The sequence below is a fragment of the Cuculus canorus genome, chromosome 4 (assembly GCF_017976375.1).
Source record: "Cuculus canorus isolate bCucCan1 chromosome 4, bCucCan1.pri, whole genome shotgun sequence".
Lineage (NCBI taxonomy): Eukaryota > Metazoa > Chordata > Aves > Cuculiformes > Cuculidae > Cuculus > Cuculus canorus.
In genome coordinates, this window is record NC_071404.1 from 77,301,397 (window position 1) to 77,323,343 (window position 21,947).

General features: G+C 56.0%; 1 protein-coding gene across 1 annotated transcript; it reads left to right on the plus strand.

The window, feature by feature from the left end:
* The first annotated feature begins 567 nt into the window (after positions 1-567).
* RBPMS (RNA binding protein, mRNA processing factor) lies at positions 568-15,811 on the plus strand. Its single transcript, XM_054064557.1, has 9 exons — positions 568-682; positions 7,738-7,815; positions 8,355-8,393; positions 8,535-8,597; positions 9,339-9,489; positions 10,272-10,402; positions 12,068-12,137; positions 13,446-13,551; positions 14,180-15,811. The coding sequence occupies exons 1-7, from the start codon at positions 620-622 to the stop codon at positions 12,128-12,130; spliced, it is 588 nt and encodes a 195-aa protein (XP_053920532.1). The 5' UTR covers positions 568-619; the 3' UTR covers positions 12,131-12,137; positions 13,446-13,551; positions 14,180-15,811.
* Positions 15,812-21,947: the final 6,136 nt, after the last annotated feature.

Sequence of the window (21,947 nt, forward strand, 5' to 3'; positions counted from 1 at the left end):
AACCCAAACCATTCTATGATTTGGTCTCGGTACAGGAGGAAATTGATACAGGAGCAGAAATTCCTGTGTCCCCACCCTGTATCCAGTTTCCCCATCCTGTGTGTCCCATCTGCCTGAGACTGTAACCCACGTCCCCACCCTCCCCTCCCATGTCCCTGTGTGTCCCCCTATCCCCCCTCCCCTCCCGTGTCCCTGTCCCTCCCCATGTCCCCCCTCCCCTCCCGTGTCCCTGTGTCCCCCGCCATTCCCCCTCCCCTCCCGTGTCCTTGTCCCTCCCCATGTCCCCCCTCCCCTCCCGTGTCCCTGTCCCCCTCATCCGCCCCCTCCCCTCCTGTCCCCCATGTCCCCCCCATGTCACCCCCGTATCCCTGTCCCCCTGCGTGTCCCCCCTCCCCTCCCGTGTCCCTGTGTCCCCCCATGTCCCCCCCTCCTCTCCCGTGCCCCTGTGTCCCCCCATGTCCCCCCCTCCCGTATCCCCGTCCCCCCCACGCCCCCCCTCCCGTCCCCCGGTCCCCCCCCATGTCCCCCCCCGGTCCCCCCGCCCCGGCCCCGCCCCTGGCCCCGCCCCCCCGCCCTGCCGCGGGTGCCGCCGGCGGGACGAGCAGCCGCCGCTCGCACCATGAGCAGCGTCCCCGCCGATCGGGACGGCGGCCCCGCCGAGCCCGCCCTGCCCGAGGAGGAGGTACAGGGGGGGGTCGGGGGGAGGCGGGCAGGGAGCGGGGAGCCCCCTGCCCACCCGCGGGGTGCGCTCCATCGCCGCTCCCGTCGGTTTTCTCGGCTCCGGGGACGCGGTGGAGGGTGGGGGGAGAAGGGAGAGGGAGCGGCGCATCCCCCCCTCCCGGGAATCCCCACCCTGGGCACCGCGTCCCCCCGGGAAGGGCTCCGGGAGCCCCGCTCGAACCGTGCGGCATCCCGGGGTGTTGGGGGGGTGGGGGCAGGCAACCTATCCCAGGTACCCAAGGAAGCGAACAGCGGGCAGCACGTGCCCCGCTCCCGAGGACCCCCACCCCGGGCACCGCATTCCCCCAGGTCTCCTCCAGGAAGAGCTCTGGGGGCCCCACTCAAGCCACGCATCTCCCCGGGGTGTTGCGGGGGACAAACAACCTCACCCCCATGTACCTGGGACTGCCGAGGGGGAGCAAACAGCAGGCGGTACGTGCCCCACTCTTGGGGACCCCCATCCCGGGCACCGCATCCCCCCAGGTCTCCTCCAGGAAGAGCCCCGGGAGCCCCACTCAAATCCATGCATCGTCCCGGGGTGTTGGAGCAAACAGCCTCACCCCCAGGTAGCCGGGGCTGCCGGGGGGGAACGAGCGGCAGGCAGCCCATGCCCCGCTCCCGGGGACCCCCACCCCGGGCACCGCATTCCCCCAGGTCTCCTCCAGGAAGAGCTCTGGGGGCCCCACTCAAGCCACGCATCTCCCCGGGGTGTTGCGGGGGACAAACAACCTCACCCCCATGTACCTGGGACTGCCGAGGGGGAGCAAACAGCAGGCGGTACGTGCCCCACTCTTGGGGACCCCCATCCCGGGCACCGCATCCCCCCAGGTCTCCTCCAGGAAGAGCCCCGGGAGCCCCACTCAAATCCATGCATCGTCCCGGGGTGTTGGAGCAAACAGCCTCACCCCCAGGTAGCCGGGGCTGCCGGGGGGGAACGAGCGGCAGGCAGCCCATGCCCCGCTCCCGGGGACCCCCACCCCGGGCGCCGCATCCCCCCAGGTCTCCTCCAGGAAAAGCCCTGGGAGCCCCACTCAAGCCACGCATCTCCCCCGGGTGTCAGGAGGCAAAGCAACTTCACCCTCAGCTGGGGTGACTTGTGGGGTGATGGTTGGTACCATGCGTCCCGAGGGCTTTCGGTCGCTCTTCCAGTGGGTCTGACCCCGAAAATGTACAGGACATCCTCATCCCCGTGGGAGACAAACACCCACCCCACCACAAAGACGAGAGCAGGTTTTCTCCGTCACAACCGTGAAGTTCCTGGTTTTGCCCATGACCTTGAAATGGGAATTTGGACTTTGGGAGAGTGAAAGCAGGCAGATAGGATCTCCTACTTGCCTTTCACCCACTGGGCTGCTCCAGCATGTTCCCACCAGCTTTTTGGTGGGTTCTCCGAGTTGATAGGTAACAGCGGGATGCACTGTAGATCTGCTCACCTACCTTGATTTTTATACTCCAAGGGTGGTACCCACCTGAAACTTCCCAAAGTTTCCCAAAGCACCCCAATAATGGGGAATTTTTCCACTGGCAGCCTCGCTGGGTGCAGGGCAGATGCTGCTGCTGGGTCCTTGCGGGTGATACAGCGATGCGGTGGGAGATGTCCGTGGAGGCCTGTTGCCTTTCCCAACAGAGTGGTGTGCGCTGCACTGGCGAAGGGCAGCCCTCATCACCCTGCTCCTGGCTGGATCCAGAGGGATGAAGGGCTGGTCATCGCAATGCTGACCCCTGACTTTGCCATCTGGCCCTCCTCGGGGGGGATGCTGGACATGAGGAGTCCCTGGAGGGGATGGCTGCAGGGTGCCAGGGTCTCCCACCATGCTGGGGCGTTAGGAGGGCAATGGCTGCTCGTCATGGCACGCCCAGCTCCTCTCGTGCCAGGCAGGTGTTTTCCCTGCATGAGTTTTTCCCGACCCTGGCTAGAAGGGCTGGTGCTGTCGAGTGTTTGCTTAAGTGAAGAGAAAAGAGGTTGCCCAGCTACTGCGCCCTGCAAACCTCTCCCCTCCCAGGGGCTTCTCTTCCAGCCTTGCGTCCCTCCAAAACAAGGGAGAAGCAGCGCCCATCCTGGGGAGGTCCATCAGGTTGCTGCGAAGTGGGACAAGCCCCCCCTTCGGCCCCGCTCCTCCTGCCTCCTTTCAGGGCTGGCAGGGGTCCCACTGCCTGCTCCTGGCACCTCGGGGCAGCCTCGCCATCCTTCTTGCCTCTTCCCTTCCCAGGAGGGACCTCGATGCTGGGGAGCTGTGGGCAGTGGGGGTTCCCCGTGTGGGAGCCTGGGGGGGTGCATAACAATTCCGAAAGGAGGTCACGTCACTTTGGCCAGGCGAGAACGGCATGTAAAAGGCTTGACGGAGGCCTTATTTGGTAGCGGAGCAGCTCTGGAGAGCCCGGCTAATGGCCCTCATCCCCATCCCATGCCAGATCCCTCATCCCCGGGGGAACGGGGCATGGGGAAGGGACCCCAGGGATGATTTCTCAGGGAAAGGTGACCAATGAGTGGATAGAGTTTGCCTCTGTGGCCTCTGTGTTGCATCCCCCTCATGCTCCTGCTTCCTTTCTTCCTTCTAAGCTTGGGGTCCGGAGGATTTCCGAGCAAGCCCCGGGTGGGAGCCAGCCGTGCGTGACCCCTGCCCACCACTCCTCCACTCTGTTGCAATCCCCAATCTGCTCCTTTGGCTTCTCTCTGGCTTTTCCTTTGCCACTTCCTCGTTCCAGCTCTGAACTCGCTCTTCCCCAAGGGCTGCTCCTCTCCTCCCGTCCTCCACCGGACGTTCGGCTCCCAGGCCGGAGAAACGGCTACGGGTGACAGAACCGGAGGCCGAGCCCGATCCTCCCGCATCCCAGGGGCAGCAGATCCAGCGTCCCTCAGCCTCAACCTTGTTTATGTCGGGGGGTTTTGCGGGCTGATGGCATATGTACACACGGCTCCATAATCTAAACGCAGCCGAGGAGGACGCTCCATTAGCACAGCCAGTATTTACACAAGGACTAATCCCCACGGGGCTGGAATGCACCCCTCCACGGGGGAGCCAGCACCCCACTTTGCTGGGTTGGAAGGGAAAGCTCCGCTTGCCTTATTTTACGGCTCGATCGCAGCCCCGTGCCGTCGCCTTCCTCCTGCCTGGCAGCGGGCAGTCAAGCGGCTAATCGGGTGGTGGAGAATTAAAGCGAGTCCCGGCTGGACGGGGAGCTGGGGCTGAAGGAGGCGATTAAATACCTCGTGAATGAATCACCCGGACGCCATCCGCCTCTCCCTGCCGGCCCCCCGCCTGTTAACGTGTACTGGTGGCGGTGGGGAGTTTGTGCAGGGGAAGGGAAGCGTGACCATGCCAGTGGGGCACCTCGCGTCACCTGGGACGACCGGCATCCCTTGGGGAGCCGCAGTCCGATGGGGGTCCAAGGCGGGCGAATGCCTCCCTGGTGCCCTGCTTACCTGGCTTGCGGCTCCATAGGAGGAAGAGGAGAGCTGCCGGTGCTCTGCCACGGACCGCTCCGTGCTGGGGCCATCCTTGAGCCATAGTCTAGGAAGCCCGGACACCCCTTAGTGCAGGTCCTTGCCTTTCCTCGTGTGTCCTCAGCCACAGCCATCCTAGCAACTCCCCACCCAGGCCCTCTCCAGCATCCCTTAAACTGGTCTCAGGTGGGATGGAGTGTTTTGGGTGACAGCAGAAGGTGGTAGTGGGACACAGAGGAGCAGAGGTGAGCAGGACAGGCCGGAGTGGGATGGAGATGGCTCCCTACGGAGAGGAGAGTAGCAGAGCCTAGGAGAAGACTTTATGCAGGGACAGTAAAAGCTTGGAGGGGACAAACCAGGAGTGAGGTGGTGGAATTGGGATCCAGTGGCCATGGCATATCTGTGAGGTGTGGGATGCAGCAGTAGGAACAGAGGAGGATCGTGGAAAGGGGACTCCTCTTGCAGTCCCAAAGCTGTCGTCCCCACGGAAGGAAATGAAGATGGTGGTCACCTGCAATGTCCTGCACCCGTGGCCAGGGGCTTCCCAGAGCGAACGCCTGCACTTCATCGCCTTTGCTTTCACCCCAGATTGTATCAAGGAGGAGAGATGGAGAAGCTCTGAAAAATGTCTGCGCAGCAGATATAAAACAAAACAGTTTGGGCCGTCCTAAACCAGGAATGTTTGGGCTGCAGGAATCCCACCGCCATGCTCGAACGCCCTTTGCTAGTCTTTGCTCAGGAGCTGTAGGTCTGGCTCTGTCCCACAAGACACTTGGGAACATGCGTCTCGCCCAATCCACCTCCGAGAAGGGGGCATTTTTCCCTGTGGAAGAGCGTATATACGTGCCTGCCTGCTGGCAATTTCTCTGATAATGCTTTTTTTTCCTAAGGCTTTTTTTTCCTGCCTCAAGGGCAGGGTTTTGCCCTGGGAGTGTTTTTGGTAGAGTACGGAGGCTTGAGCCCCTGGGACCTCTCAGCACTGGAAAGCCTGGAGCAGCTCCCTGCAGGCTGAAGCTGTGCTTCCATTTAAGGGCAGGAGTAATATTTCCGCCTAAAATCTTTCCCTTGGCAGAAGGATATCCGTCCAGCCTGCTGGGAATTATCCCCAAGGACGCTCCCTTTGCCAGTCCCACCTCATTTTAACACGGCCCAGACCCTCCCACCTGCTTGTTACCCAGCCCAGCGAAAGGATGCTGTTTACATAGGACCTACTCAAACCTCCCTTTGGCTGGGCACGCTGACCCCCCCCCCCAGCACAGATGGGGGTACAGATGGGGAGCACCCATGGCTTCGTATCACCTCCCTCCCCCCTTGGTCCCTAAACATCCTTTTGGGGCTGGAAACCAGCTAGGGGATCCTTCGGAGCCCTTCTCCCTCTCCCGCTTGCCGCTGTATAATTTTACGGTTTAAAACTTGGCCGACCGGCGTTTGAACTTTCAAAGAAAACAAGTCATTACCGAAAAAACCCTTCCTTGGCGAGGCTGAATTTAGGAACTTTTTTTTTTTCTTCAGGGTCTTTTATCTCTCCCATCTCTCTGCGGCACAGCTATGGGGCAAAATGATCTGATGGCTATGGGGCTAAATGATCTAGCAAGGCGGGCTCGTAGGGGTTTGGGTTTCAGGGACGCGGCAAAGTGGCGGCGGTTTGCCCCCCCAGGAGCTGTCTCCAACGCCTCTGGTGTTTCGCCGCTCCCCAGCGAGAGGAGAGTTTCGCGGCGTGCCAGGGAGGACTGGAGGTTCAAGGCATGATGGAGGCAGAGGGGACTGTGCAGCGATGCTCAGCCTCCTCGGGAGGCAAAGCCAGCTGGGAGGGTGGGGATGTGTCCAATGAGCCGATTCTCCGGGTAGTGGGAACCTGTTTTGAGGATAAATTTGCCTTCTTTACATTGAATTTCATGGGTATGAGGCAAGCTCCTCTGGATGAATCGCTCCCCAGCCCCTGCTGGGAGAAATTTGGGCAGTGTCTCCATTGGGAGATGGTGTACCATGGAGCGCCTTGGGATGCTCCATCACCCTCAGATCTTGAAAGACAGGCAGAAAGCTGGCAGGAGTCCCCCAGGGTGCCTCAGGGACGGGACTTCCAGCCTACCTGGGATGGTCCCAGCAGAGGGGACAAGCTGTGGAGCCCTGGTTCAGGAAGGGGTGAGGACACAACTCAAACTTGGAGTTCTCAGCATCCCTCTGGGCAAGGCGCTGAGCATCCTTTCCCAGCAGGAGCAGGGCTTGCTTTCCAAGAGGATTCAATCATGAGACAGGGTACTTTCACGGCTGGTTTGTTTTCTGGCAGCACCCAGCAAGGGGTACCCGAATCTGGGTACCAACAGTGCTGGGTATCACCGGGGTGGTGACACAGGGGCTGTATGCAAACGGTCCTGAGTACCTTTTGTTATTTAATGCACGTAGGTCAGCCAGAGGTTTTGTTACACAAAGCAGGAATGTTTGCTTCTCCCAAGCTGGGAGATGGGGTAGATAGCTTATCTGCAAGAGAAAGAAGAAGTGTCAGCAGAAGAATAGGCCTGGGCTGGCTGTTTCTGTCTGTTTTACATGTTTCTGTCACAGGGAATGGGGTGAGCAGGGTGCCTGGCCAAAAAATAAAATGTAAAAAAATCAACTTTTCCCCTCCTCGTTCACCCCAAATCTGGCAGGTTGGCACCCAAGGGTGGGTGGCCTTGGGCTGGCCCCTCTGGACTGGCTCTCACAAGGCTCTTGGGTGCCTGAAAAAATAAGCTACAACCAATTAATTCTCCAGATTGCCTGCTGGTAAGATGCTGTGGGAGCAGGAGGAGTGGGGTTGGCTCACAAGCAAGCCCAGAGCTGAGGGGAATGGCGAGGCTGGGACCCCACCAGCATGGGCATCATCCCTGGGTGCCCCAGCGAGAGCACAGCTGGTGGGTGATCAGGTACCATCTCCCCCAATTACAAGCTGGTTGTAAAGCAAAACCATCCCCCGGCACAGATCTTGCCCCCGCAGGGTTTGTCCATCCCTGTGGAGCCGCAAATCCCCTCTCAGGGTCAGTGGAAGCAGGATTTCTGCGAGCCACCCCGGCTTTGAGGGTGCCGCACCACAGCAAATATTAGATCCACTCGAAAAGAGTTAAAACCCCTTAAAAGGTGACTGTGACAAACCAAGGATAAGCTGCTTAAAACTGGCCCCTTCCAAAACAGGGACATTCCTCCGGGAGGAAGAGTTGGGGTTCCCTTCTCCCAGTCCTTAATGAGCTGCTGCAATTAGACAGAGACAATAGGCATTGTCTTCAGAGTAAGGGCTCACTGGGGATGCTGGGAGGCATCCTGTTTGCCAGACTGGGGTAAGAAGGCACTGGGATGTCGGCAGCCATTTCATTCCAAAAGCCATTGGTCTTAGTTACCTTTGTGTGGTGTCTTAGCAGCTTGCTTGGTGGTCAGCCTCCCAAAATCGCTGCGTCCCTGAAGTGTGGCTTAAGGCTTTATGTTGCCCAGGAGGTTCCCATTGGGCTGGAATCACCTCTGTCACGTGCCACCACCTAAGGATGTGGGAGGCATGGGGTACCCCCAAATTAGCACCTCCAGCAACCCCTTTTCTTCTTTTCTAGGTGAGGACGCTCTTTGTCAGTGGGTTGCCGCTGGACATCAAGCCCCGGGAACTTTACCTGCTCTTCAGGCCCTTCAAGGTACCAGATTGAGGAGGGGAGAGCTGGCTGGAGGCGCAGGGCTGGGCCCCTGCCCCACAGCCGCGCCGACCTTGGGGGCACCTGGGAGCCTGCTGGTTTCCCCCAGAAGAGTCTTAATTTGATCTTTTACTCACAAGAATAAGTTTCTGTGCCTCTTTCCCCCCATAAACCATAGCAAAACGGCATTGGGCGTTTTGATTGCCTTGGGGTTTTAACTGCATATTGACTTGCACCCTATTTAGCAGCAGAAGAGTGTTGGCTACAAACCTCTCCGGTCTCTTCTCCATGCCAGACCTACTGCTCAGACACTGGCCCTTTTCAAAAGCAAGGGATAATGTTATCAGTCATCCGACATCCGTACAAAAATTCAGCTCGGCGAGGCCCACGCCAGTGCTGAGCCCTGACAGAGCTCTCCCTCGTGCCCACCCGATGCTGCCCCACCACAGGGCTGCCGGGATGCGGGAGGTTTCTGTCTCCAAGGGGCAACCGAATCACCGCAATCTCCACCAAACACCTTTTTTGTTACTCTTTTCTTGCAGGGATACGAAGGGTCTCTCATCAAACTCACCTCCAAACAGGTAGGAGCTGCTCCAAATGGGGCAAGCATCCGATGCTGTGCTCCCACCCTGCCTCTGGTACTGCCCATCCCCAGAGTATGGGGGTCCCCTCTCTGCACCCTACCAGCCTGATTGATGCTGCCTCCTCTCCTTCCTCCACAGCCCGTGGGCTTTGTCAGCTTTGACAGCCGCTCCGAGGCGGAGGTGGCGAAGAACGCGCTGAACGTGAGTGCGCCTGGCCGCTCCAGTTTTTGGGATTTTTGTTCCCTCACTTCCCCATCTCTGGATACTCTCTAAATGCCTCCATCCCAGGGATGTGCATCTCCCACGCGGGCTGACCCCACTGCATCCTCACCCCTCCAGCCGATCCCCATCAGCTGTTCCTCGCCCACATCCTCCTTTCCAGGGGGCTGCATCCCCCTCACCTTTCCCAGAGCCATCCAAGAGGGCTTGAACCCTAAGGATTAGAGGCTTAGGTAGGGGTCAGCGAGAGACGCCTTTTCCAACCTCTCCTGCTTCTTCAGTGGGAAAAATCCTACCTAAGTCTGCAAAAGAGAAAGAATATTTTGCTTTCCTTTAGCAGCTCCCTCCTACCTCTGCGGAGTTGACTCCTGAAAACAGTCACGGGGAGGACCACATGGAGCCAGTTCTCCAATTCCTTTCCAGGTTTTGAATTAGGTTTTTTTCTTGTCTTCATTTTCAACGTAAAACTTCTTTTTTTTTTTTTTTTTTTGGCTCTGCTAATCCCTCTGGATAAGAGCTCAGCGTGCGGGATGCCGACTGCCAAATATGGTGCCGATGCTAAAGATGCCGGAGGAATGTGAGCTGCCTCGGGGCCCGGCAAATTAGCTCATTTCAAGGCTGGAAGTTCGAAAAAAAATAAAAAAATAGTTGGGAGTTATTTTAGCTGTGGGGCTGGCACACAGCAAGGCTCGCCCACCCGCCGTGCCTCCTTTCCTCCCACAGGGCATCCGCTTCGACCCCGAGATCCCCCAGACACTGCGGCTGGAGTTTGCCAAGGCGAACACTAAGATGGCCAAGAGCAAGCTGGTGGGCACCCCCAACCCCAGTACGCCTCTCCCCACCGCCGTACCTCAGTTCATCGCCCGGGAGCCCTGTAAGTATGGGTCGTGCATCTCCCAAGGGAGCCCTGCGCGGTCCCCCCTGGCCGTCCACCACGGCAGGACCAGCAGGTTTTGGGGTGGCAGGCACAGGGACTCACCTCCGTCTTCATTTTCCTCAGTAAAACGCCTCGTGCAGGCAATTCAGTGTGCTGAGATCATGGGTGGATGTAGGGATGCCGGGACCTCGGCGCGGGATGCTGGAGGGAACAGGGAGGATGGGAGGCTGTGACAGGGAAGTCCAGGTCCACTTGGAAGCAGCACATGCTTGCTGCAGGTGTGGTGGCACGCACCGACCGGTGGCCAGTGGTCCCCAAAGGCGTTAGAAGGGAGCCAGGGGGAGGTGACAGCCAGCTCGGCGTGGCACGCGGGAGTGGGATGAGCCTGTGGTGCTGCTTCACTGCAGTGGGGAGTTTCCAAGTCACAGCTGCGTCTTGGTGGAGACTTGGCAATGTCTTTGTGAATGTGCCATACCCATTTCCACTACTGGAGGAGCATTTCTCTCGTGGACGACAATCACTTACCTCGCTGCCGCACACGGACATGAGCCACACGCTCTCCTTCGCGCCTGCTGGATCCCCAGGGTAATTAAACCTTTTGGAGGTGACGCACCAGCCACCAACCAAGCAGAGTTCAGCGTTGGCTTTGAGGGTCAGGTCTTGCCGGCAGCACCAGCACATTCCGTCTGCTTTGGGGGGAGAAGGAAGGACTGTCGCGTGGTGTGGCGAGGGCAGCGGCCTATCAGTCGCTGTTAACTCTCCTTCTTCTTTTCTTGCAGATGAGCTCACAGTGCCTGCACTTTACCCCAGTAGCCCTGAAGTGTGGGGGCCGTACCCTCTGTACCCAGCGGAGTTAGCACCTGCTCTACCTCCTCCTGCTTTCACCTATCCCGCTTCGCTGCACACCCAGGTAATTCCGACCCATCTGCCACCACTGCGCTCACCCTCCCACCTGCCCCGGATGCCCCTCAGTGCTTGCCGGACCACTAACCTCTGCCCGGCTAACGGGCACTCACTCCCCTCCTCCTGGAGATTTAGGGATGGCACCCAAATCCAGCCAACCTCTCCCCAAACACCTCTCTCTGCCTTCCTACCTTCGCTCTCGCCCATGCCAGGGGCAGGCTGGGAGGGAGGGATGAGGGATGCTCGCCAGGGCTGGATCATCCCCATCCCTCTTGGCGTTGAATGACCCATTATGGGACAAGACGGGAGCTGCCCCTTAAGCACTGTTGCCGACGCAGGGCGTGAAGCAAAGCGATTCTGACAGGGGAGGAGAGGGCAAGCGAAGCGCAAATGAAGGATCCATCTTTTATTGACGAGGCACTCATGTCACGAGCGCTTTTCTGCTGGCTGGCACCGCCGGTGGCCCCGATGGCAGCAGGCGGCCGTTAAAAATTAACCACCCGCCTCAGGAGAGGAGCGGGCAAAGGAAGAGAAGAAGTGGAAATGGAGGTAGTGGAAGATTCCTTTGCAGTGCCAGCCTTTGGGATGTTTCCTGGAGCAGCATTGTGGGAATGCTGGGAAGAGACACCTGCTCCGGGGTGGTGAACAGGCAGCTGCCTCCCTGGCAGCCACATCGGACATCATCTCGGCTTTTGCTCCTTGCCACTGGCTCCGGCTTGGTGGTGAGCAGGAGGAAACGAGCACACAGAAGCAGATTTGCCAGATGAGCTGCATCCAAAAGGCTTTTGGCCCTGGCCTGCCAGGATCAAGCTGGGATAGCTGGTTATCCAGAGCCAGAGGCAGACGGGCTGGTTTGAGCAGGAGCGAGAGGAAAAGCGCTCGGTGTAAAAACCAGCCACAGACTTTGGATGAAACTCCGGCTTTTTGAGCCCTGCTGTTTATAGGAAAAGCAGTGGTAAATATTATGGCAGCTACATACTTGCCTTGTCAAATAACAGCTAACAGGCAGCACCTGTGCTGCTCAGGAGGCTGGGGAAACAGCTGAAGGAAATTGAGGCTCCCAGAGCCCCCTGGGGGAACCCAGGTTGAAACCTGATGTTGGAGCTGTTAGAAGAAATATTATCAGCTGTAGCGCTAGAGGCAGGGCGGTGCTGCAGTGAAGGTGGCAGCGCTCCCCTGCCAGGGCTGCAGCCTGTCCCCATCCCCTGCGTGGCATTGCCCTTTGGAGGGCGATGGAGAGGGGTGCGCCCCCCAAACTCCCTGGCTGGGTTCAGCAGGGAGCAGCGGGACGGGAACCTCGGGATGGTGGGGCTGGTGTGGCGTTATCCAGCAGAGCACCAAGCGCCCGCAGGCAGGCGGTGAAAGCTGGCAGGTTTTGGCGTCTGGTGTTTTCCCCCCATTGCATGTGGGGTAGGAGGGGGACGAGCCCACCTCCTGCTTGGTGAGACCATGGTGCTGCCACCCCGGCTCGGTCCTGCCGCAAGCAGCGATGCCAGGGGCTCAGCCCCAGCCGGTATCACTGCACAAACCAGAGCTGGGATGGCTCTACTGCTTGCGTTTCAACGGCCTTGTGCCTGGCAAAGGCTGGGAAAGGGGAGCCCAGAGGTGGCCAGCTCTTGGCAGGGTGGGTGGCTACCACCCCGCTCACCCTGTGCCCCTCTTGTCTTTGCAGATGCGCTGGCTCCCTCCCTCCGAGGCTGGTTCTCAGGGCTGGAAGTCCCGTCAGTTCTGCTGAATGCCGGGTGAGTGCTGTCTCCTCGCTCCCATCCTCTGCTCCTGCATGGTGGGCTGGGGACCACCCTCACCATGAGCCTGAGCCCCTGACACGACTCTCGGGGGTCTCCGACAGCTCCGGGTGGGCAGCCAGACCCCACACCTGTGGTAGCGAGGCCACTTCCCAGCAGGCACCACAGGTCTGGGCACCCTCTGTGCTCTCAATTCTGCCACCATCCACCCCAACACCTTCCCAAATCTCCTGGGGCAGGATGGAAAGGCAGGTCCATGGGTCACTGTTGCAGCAGCAGAGGTGGTGTGCACAGGGCTTGAAGTGATGGCACGGCTGAAGGCAACCAGTGCAGCACAAAGATCTCATTAAACCTTAATGAAAACTCTCCTGCAGTCCGGGCTGTGAGGCTGCCAGAAGAAGGGCGGCATTACTGAGTGCCCAGCTGCCCAGCGGGAAGGAAAGGGGCTGGTTGGATTACACCTGGGACGTCTTTGGATAGAAAAAACCCTGCAAGGGAGGTTGGGAAGAAAAGCTCTGCAAATAACTCAGCCTTTTTGTGGATAAATAAACAAAGAGGATTCAGAAGGAAGAGGGGAGAGAGGCTTGGGTGATGCTGAGCATCGTTTTGCCCCATGATCACAGCCTGCCCCAACCATCCCAGCTGCCAGGAAGCCTCCTGCCCCGTGTCTGCACGCACCAGCAGAGAAACCCCAGCAGATCCAAGGAGGTGGCGAGACTCTGGCACCAGCTTTTGTGTTCCCCTGCACCGTGGCCACGAGGCTCACTCACCCGGGTAGGGCAGGAGGACTGGCCATGGCTGCAGCTGACCCAAGACTTGGATCTGTAAAGCGTTTACTGGCTATTTTAGGCCTACCCGATAAAAATAGGGAGCAGCAAGGCTTTGAGAACCAGTAGTTCTTCCAAAATGTGGAGCTTGCCAATGTTTCCAGCTAAAATGTAAGCAAAGTCTTATTTGGGAAGGGGAGATGAGTGAATCCTTTGGAACAGGTCCGCCTGCCCGCAGCAACCCCAGTGGCTACAATGGGCGGTGAGGATGACGGGTCTGGGATCTCCCAGCTCCCTGCCAGGCTCCTCCGGCCAGGAAGAGCTATGGCACAGCCAAGGCAAAGCGTTTTGCTCCTGTCCTGGCTGTCCTGCCTGCATCCTCCATGTGTTTACTGCATGGAGCCCATCAGGGCAGGGTTAAACTGCTCCCTTAGGAAGCATTGATCCTGGCCATTGACACATAACCTCTCCTTGGAGCACACCGACACTGCCGGCTCCTCTGCCAGTGTCCCTAACGCTCTGCTGTGTCCCCTCGCAGGTCTCAGGTGTGTGATGGTGGCCTACAGTCAGTCTTGTGGGTATTAATGGAGTCTTCCAAGGCGGCTACTGGGTTGGCGTGCTCTCCGCAAAACCACAGTGTGCTGGTAAGGCGGCGGCCAGGGGAACACAGCCCCTTTGGCGAGGGGGCGGAGGGGCGAGGAAGCCAGTGCGATGTTCCCAAGGAAATGGGCAGCGAGGCAGGAGCATCCTTGTGACTGATACCTTCAGGGTGGCATTACTGCTATGGCACGGTGCTTCCAAAAGCACCACGGCTCCGCCATTCCCGTGTTTATTGTTATCTGAGGCGAGAGTTTCGACAGCCGAGGAATGCCTCTCGGCTTTGAATTACTCCCCAGTAATCTCATCTCATCTTGCTGCAGTCCTGCTTCCTGCCTTGGATCAACAGAGACCGAATTCCTCTTAAGTGCAAAATTCAACTGGGATTTAACTCTCAGCTTCCCAGCTGCCGCCTGCTCAATTAAAACCCCAGGGATACAGCCAGAGGGAGGAGGAAACTGGCCAGCGGGGTCCTTCCCCTTGGCCGTAGGGTGCTGACAGCCCCGGCTCTCCCGCAGGCATTTCCCACCTTACCTTTTCCTGTCCCATCTGCTCTGCCTCACCCTGTTTTCCAACGAGGCTCCTTCTTCCCCAGGCTTCGGAGAGATTAACCACAGCCCCTTTTCCGCATCCCGGCTCCTTTTTCTTTTGTAACACCTCTCTCTGTTGTTCCAGGCTTGAAAAGAAAAAAAACCCTCACACAAGTTTGGATTCCTCCAAGACTTTCCCACAGCCTCTATCACACATCTGCTCTCCTAGAAGAAAAACGAAAGCATACCTAGTAATAATATTTTCCTCTTTTACACTGTATATTTGTAAGAAAGAGCGTGTGTTACTTCTGAAAGCATGGTTTGACAGGCGTCGCTGTAGCGTTTGAAAAGGCTTTTCAAACAGAACCATAGGAAAGCAGACTACAAAAGGAGAAAAAAAAAAAAAAGCCAAATGAGAGCAAGTATTTTTGTACCAAACTTCCTAAATAGGACAATCTCACACTGGGTCGGACCACAGGATTTGTGCTTGACTTTCGAATGCGTGGAATGAAGAGTCTCTACCCCTAGCAGCTGCATGGCGAAGGCATGATGTCCACGTGCCTGTAGATGTCGAGATGAACGATCTGAGTCTGGAGGAATTGTGCTCCAGCTGCGTCAGCAAAGATGTCTGCGGTCACTTACAGTATTACCGGTTTCTTCCCAGTTGTACCAAACGACAATCAAAAACTTTCTTATGGTGATTTGTTTTTTTTGTTTTTAACCTTAGGGCTATGTTAATAGCTTGCTGTGCAAAGCTTCGGCACGGTACAACGGCTCGGATCAGGGATGGGCAGAGGCAGCCCGCACCATGTAGCAGGGTGACAATTTGCCTCCTCTTCCTGCCATAACTGCTTGGAATTGTTACAAGCAATGTAAACTGCTGTATAACAAAAAACAAGACTCCTGGTTCACCAGCTTACTCGAGGTTGGGCGCGAGTCCCGAGCGACTTAAAGACACGTGCCTACCATTACGCCAAAGCGCTGGGCTGAATTGGGGTTGTAGTGTCAACGTTGTGCCGGTCTGGTGGCTTGCTGTGTACCATTTCCATGTTTCCATGTGCAAAGACAAGAAGGGAGGCTGCCAACACCCTTGGGGCAGCACTTGTGACCTTTACAGAGGTAGCGTCCTAGCAGAGAGACTGCTGGACACACTAAAGTCTCCTTCTCCTTGCTCCAGGATGAATTTGGAGAAAGAAAGAGCAAAGCAAAGCAAACCAAAACCCCAAACACATTTTAGTTTCTTGCAAAAGGAGGTGCAAAAGTTCTCCTTTCTTTGCCTTCACCCCCACCCCCTCTCTGCTGCAGGGTACACTGAGCTCAGCCACTGCCTGGGCTTCGCTGTAGCGTTTCCCAGCTGCACTGAAGACACAGGCTGCCTGTGGCCTTGTTAAACATCATCAACTTTCTGATCCTCCTCCTTTTTATTCCATGGGTGGGCCAAAACAAGACAGCTGAGGTTTTGGGTGCCGGAGCCAGGGCAAGGGATGAGATGGTGCAGTGGGAAACTGTCCCCTTGGGGTCTTCTGTAAAAAAAAAAAAGTGGGATTGGCAAAGGTGCTGGGAGAAGAAACCAATTCCAAGACAAATCTCTGAGTGGCTCTGAAAGGAACGATACCAGCGTTTCCAAACAGCAGACTAACTATTTTAACAACTTATTACTTTGTCTTGTGGAGAGGAGAGAAGCTTCCATGTTGTCTACTCCGCTTTTGGAAATATGTTTAAAGGTACTTTTCTATTGTAATTTTTTAAAAATAAACCCAGTGATTATTATAAGTTACGTGCAGAGCATCATCGTGTGCTGTGTCTGGTTAGGAACAAGGAGAAGGATCCCAACACACACCCTCCCAGGCCTCAGGGAATAGCAGCCTCCTTCCCTCACGCAATGTTCCTGAGGGACGCAGCAATATTTTAGGACAGATATCATCCCACTTGGATCTCTAGGAAAGCTCCAAAATGCAGGCTGGAAGGATCAGCAGGCTTTAAATGACTCTTAAGTTTACAAAGATGTTATCGGTTAGTTTTTAAACCTACTAATCTTGGCACGGAGCACAGGAGCTAAGCTGCGATTTTCCATGAGCTCAGCCACAGCAGAGGCAAATGTAACCTAGAGACGAAAGGCCAGATTAGTTATTATTCTTTTTTAAACACGCTGAGAAAAACTGGGTTCATAAGCCCAACCTAGAAATTCCTCCTCCTTCCTCCACTCTGCCCCCGTCCCAATAAATGTGATCAGCATCCTTAGGCCAGACTACAAAGTACCAGGAGCAGGCTTCAGTTTAGCCTGGAGAATGAGGTGTAAAGGCTGGAAGAGAAGGGTGGTGGTTACTTGAAACCCTGGCTGGCAGGGATGCGCCAAGGAGTTAAGCCCTTAATGTTGGATGCTAATCCCGCCACAGCCACCACGACTCACAGCTTTCTTTCCGAGTTGCATTCAAGGGAGAGGTTTGTTGGCAGCCTGTGGAAGGAAGGGAAGAGAGCGACAAGCTGCAAGCGCAACGTGAACATATTGCTCAGCCCCACTGCTATTCAGGCCAACGCCGCTGTCCCAGGCACCGCTTTAGCGAGACAGGCAGATGCTTTCGGAAGTGGATTCAGCAAACATCCTCCAGTAAAGAAAGCTATGAAACATGTACGTATCCTCCCAGGCTTTGCCAGGGCACAGCATCTGCAACAAGATCTGCCCTGTGAAAGGAAGCAGGGCCCTACACAAAACAGGCAACCTCTTGAACCAAGTTTTTTTAAGTTTCCCCTGTAAGCCAAAATGTTTTCTCCTCCGCGCTGAGCGGCACTGCCCTGATCGGCGAGGGGCGGGAGCGGCAAGCCGCTCGCCTGTCCCCAGTGTCCCCTTTGCCTGTGGTGACCTTTCCCCACGCAGCCGGGGGAACATTCCCTCCTCATGACCGTCAGGGCACTTACAGGAAGGCCCGAGCTGCTGGCTGACACCAGGAGATTGCAAAATGGGGCCAGGGACTCCCGGGTCAGTGCTGGCATCCAATACCAGGGATAAATCCCGGGGGGTATGAGCAGGCAGAGCTGGAAAAACTTAACTGAGAAAATTCCATACTCGATTGTTTCCACTTTCCCAAGTCTTTCTCTCCCCATCCCCCTAACCCCAAGGCTAAGATCAGAGAGAGGGGGATGTGAGCAGCTCCTTCCTAAGCATCCCCATGCAGAGGTTTGCTGGAAGTGACAGCAAAATCAGGGAACAGACTTGCAGGACCCATGGAATAAAACACAGCACCAACCCCCCACGCTGCACAGACACACTGGGCGGTGAGGAGTGGGAGCGAGACCGAAGAACCGTGTCTCCCTGAGCACTGCACGGCAGGGCCTAGGGGATCGTGCCACGGGAATGGAGTGTGTCCAGCCAGGGCGCGGAGAGCAAAGGGCAGCCAGAGCTGGCGCCGAGGCCAGCCAGCAGTGCCCACAGCCGGGACAGGGCAGCGAGGAGGAACGAGCGCAGCTTCCACTCCTGCAGGCCTCCTCAGGAGAAGAGGGGAAGGAATAACAAAGCTGGGAGAGAAAGATGAGATAGCGCTCGGGTTTGGCCGGGCAGCTTTAGAGGCCGGGACACAGCAAGCTGGTAGTTAAAGAGCAAAATGGCGGCTTTGTGAGGGCAGCTGGGACCACGGTGAGGGCACAGGCCTCACCACAGGTTTGGTCCCCGATTCTCAAAGCTTGGGGACGTTCAGAGGCATCGGCCTGAATGCTGCCAGGGAAAGCTGCTCCCTGCAGCAGTGAGAGGCTCCACGTGCCTGGGAAAGCGCGCAGCCAGGGCAGCCATCTCCAGGCCTGCGAGATGTTTCAACCCGGGAAGACGGGCAGGGTGCCGTGGACGTGTGCCCTGCTGCCCGGAGAGCCAGGCTTCAGCCAACATTTAAACACCATTATCTGCCTCGCTGCCACGCTCAGGCTAACAACTGAGACGGTGGGGGAGCTTAAAAAGCAAAACTAAGAAATACCATTAGCAGATCCCTGAAACACTGCTTCTAAAGCAGGGGCAAGTCAACCATTAGCAGAGCCTGGACTTCATCTCTGCAGTCTCCATAATTAATAACGAGCTCAGAAGGGAATAGAGGATACAACGCAACTGATGGAGGCAGGAGGAAATCACACAATTACTTCAGGCCTTGGATGTAAGCCCAGAACTGCAGGTATAGTAAAAAAATTAACTTAATGGAAGGACAGCCTCCTGCATTCACCATCTTTTTCCCCCTGCTGTGCTTGCACTCTGCACAGCGTCTAACCCACGAGGCTGGTGGACTCTAGCACATGGGTCCTGACCACATAAGCGCTGCTGGGTTTTCAGAGTCACGGCTGTTTCTTTCTGGGCTGCTGAGTAACCCAGAGGCTGCTGCACACACAAAGCAAAGCAGCAGAAAGCAAGCCGGTGGGAAACAAGGAGATATGCTCTTACAGCAAGCCGAGCGGCACCGAAGGCTCAGACCCACGGGAGCGTGTGGGTAAAAGAGCCCTCATGAGGTCTCTGATCCAACCTCCCTCCAGCAACAGGACCATTGCCAACAAGAGATCAGGGCAGACTGGTCTTGTCTGGGCAATGTTTGAAACCTCCATGGACGGAGACACCTCCCCACTAGCTTTTTTTTCCCTGATATCGAAGCCAAACTTCCCACGTTCCCCGATTATGTCATCTGCCACAGCTGCCAGAAACAGTTTGACCACATCATCTCTCTAACTGCCCTTCACATCACTGTACCCATGACTAGATATGCGCCCTGTCACCTCTTCTCCACCCCAAGCTGACCCAGCTTCCCACTCTCCTCCCAGGAGCTTTACCCTAACCAGCCCTGGAGACACAATCAATCCATCCCCAGCATCCCTACACCCCTCTTGAATCGGGGGGGAAGGCCCAGATGGGACTCAGTTTCCAGCTGTGACCTCCCCAAGCTGAGCAGAGCCCACAACTTTCCTTGTTCAGCTGGCTCTTGGCAGAGTGGCCATGTTTGCCTCATTCTGGGAACAGAGAAGCTACAACTACAGCACGATGGAGAAGCTGCCTTCCTGCCAAGAGCCCTGCTGTGCGTCCAGCTAAGCCCTCTTTTTTAGGGAACTGCCACTCTTCCTTATCTGCTTCATGGGGAAGTGTCCAGAGAGCCTGCACAGGACTGACAAGACACACACAGTTAGGAATGCATCTATGGATCCAGAACAACAGACCGGAGAAGCAGTGCAGAAGCAGATCCTTTCTCCTCTGGGAGGAGACCGAGCCCCAGACCACTTCGCCTTCTGCCTTACAACAAAATGCCAGCTCGGGGTTCCTGGCTGGTGTGGCGCTGCCTTTATTAAGCACCCCCAGAGCCAGGTTGGGCAGCACTGTAGCAATGCCAGCTCCCTGAGGTGGCCTGGAATATTGTTTTCAGGCTCATCCCTCTCTTGGTGAGAACTCAGCGGTGGGCCTTAATGATCCAGCCGTATCCCTGACTTTGCCAGCAGCAGGAAGCCTGTACCAGCAGATTGGGGTCTGAGCTCTCCTCTCCCTCATGGTTGATAGCGGTTAGCCTTGCCAGTCCTAACCAGTCAACAGAAAGCACTCAACTCTACTGGACATCCTCCCCCAGCTGTAGTAGCTGACAGCGGCCCCCCAGGCGGTAGCACACAAAGGAATTTGGGCCTGGTACATTAGCAGCGACCGGAAAGCAAGCAACAAAGCTGGAACTAATGAGACGTCAGTGCCATAGTTGCTTCTAGTCATCTGCAAATGCAGCCCCTCCTCATCATCAGGTACTGGGAGCTCAGCTCTCCCTGGTGGCCCCGCACCGCCTGCCCGTGCTCATGCGAAGTGACAGCTCTCGCTGCCTACACCCACGTGCGGGGTCTTTATACCGTTTGTCGGGCCTCCCTTGCCCCTCTCTCCTCTGCTCTCTAAAAGCCTTGAATGATCATGATGAATTATAGATTAGCTCTGGTGCATACCGCCTTATATCAGTTTTGTCATTCAACCATGCAAAATCCTGCTGCTTTCCATCCTCTTCCAGAACAATCATTGTTAACAGAGGAGGAGGTGGAATAACTCTTCACTTAGAGCAACTTTTAGGGAATGAAGCCAGTAGAGCTCCATGGTCAGAGGCATGACACCCCTGGCTATTTAACTCATACCTTAAGGAGACAACAGTGCTCTTATTTTGGGGGTGAGGAGGAGCAGAGAAAGTAGAAGGTCTGGTTCACATCTCCAGACACGAAGAAGTCCTAGCGAGTTCCTCCTGAGGGCCCAGTGCAGCCTCTGATGCTCACAGGCAGGCATGCTGACAGATGCCATACGAGAATACCTTTTCAGACGCAATGCCTGACTAGAGAGGAAGAGCTATCGACAATGTGACCTGGCTCATCCCACCGGCTCCCTCCTTCTCCCACTTTGTCGCTGGGGAATTGGCACACTTCTCTCCCAATAAGACCAATTAGTGTAATATAAAGGGGGAAACAGAGGACCAAATGCATGTCTCTAGTTGGTGCAGCTCTAGAAAGAGCTGTGTTCTCTTGGGAACAGCTCCAGAGGCTGCTGCAGATACTGTTGCTGCAGCCACAGGCTCAAGCTACAATTGTGCAAGTAAAAGGATGATGTAGACAGCCAAGATAAATCTCGAAGAGCTCCCACCACTGAGAATAAGCTTCCTCCTTTTCCCCGTTAGATCTATCAGCATCGCAAGGGGTGGGAGCCGAATGCCTCTCTGCTCCTGGCTGACATGTCAGGCGAAGAAGGGAAGGATGCTGCATCAGAAGAACTGCTCATCAAAGCTTTCCTTCCTCCATTGTCCTAGGAGATTAGAAAGGTTCAAATGGCAGCCCCTCCAGGATTGATATGCCGAATTCTGGAGCTGAGGGAACAACGTCCTTACTGGACAGGACACACATCAGCTGAGGAGCCTCAGCAGAGCAGACGAGGTAAGTCCTTACCTGGCAGGGATGGGCAAAGACTGCACTGAGACAGGTTTGCCAAAAAGCCTTCTTGAAATGCATGAGAAGGTGCATGCCACAGACTAGATGATCACTGTAGGTCCCTTCCAAGTGAAATACTCTATTCTATGTTCTGTCTTCGTCAAGGGCAGCTCGAGTCCCCTTATTTTCCTGGTTAACAGCAGATGCTTCCAAGGAATGAAGATTAAAATGGAGCAAAAGGCTCATGGCCCGCAGAACGTGATGCTTCTCAGCAGCCCTTCACAAATCCAGGCTTGAGGGAACAAGGATTCTGCCAAACACAGCAAGCTGAGGGCAGAATGGTTTTGGCCACTGGGAGAACCATCTCACCAGACACAGAATACATGACAACACCCTGGAGAAAGATTAATTAGGTTTCAGTTTTTAACAGCTGTGAACTTTTATGCTGAGCTTCAGTGAAAAGCCTCATTTGGACATTACACTGTGAAGAGATGAAGGGCACTGGAGCGGTACTAAAAAGCTTTCAGCAAACAGACTTCCTCCCGTTGATACAGTCTGAGATGTTTTCAAGTTGCAACATTTGATTTTTAAGAGATCATGGAAAAAACCTGTAAGGGCTGCTGGGAGCATCTTCGATAGGGAAACAAAATCCAACTTCTCAGACAGAGGCAGAAAAGAGGAGCTCAGACTTACTTTCTGACCTTATTTTATTCATGCCTGCTTGCCTATATTCCGTGCCACCTCTAATGGGCCAACGTGAGCTTCCCTTCAGCTATTTCTGAGACTGTACCCTAACGAATTGGAAAACTTATTATGACCTCTCTGCTAGTCCTGCAGAGACTTCTCCTCCAGTGAGACAAAGCAACTAATCCAGTCTTTCCAACTGGACATCAGCTGGACTGGTTTGTTCCTTTCCATACCGGAGCCTGACAATGCCAGCACAACACACAGAGCTGGCACTCCATCTTCCTTTCTTGCTCTCCTATTTCTCATCTAACATCTTTAATCTTTGAAAGTAG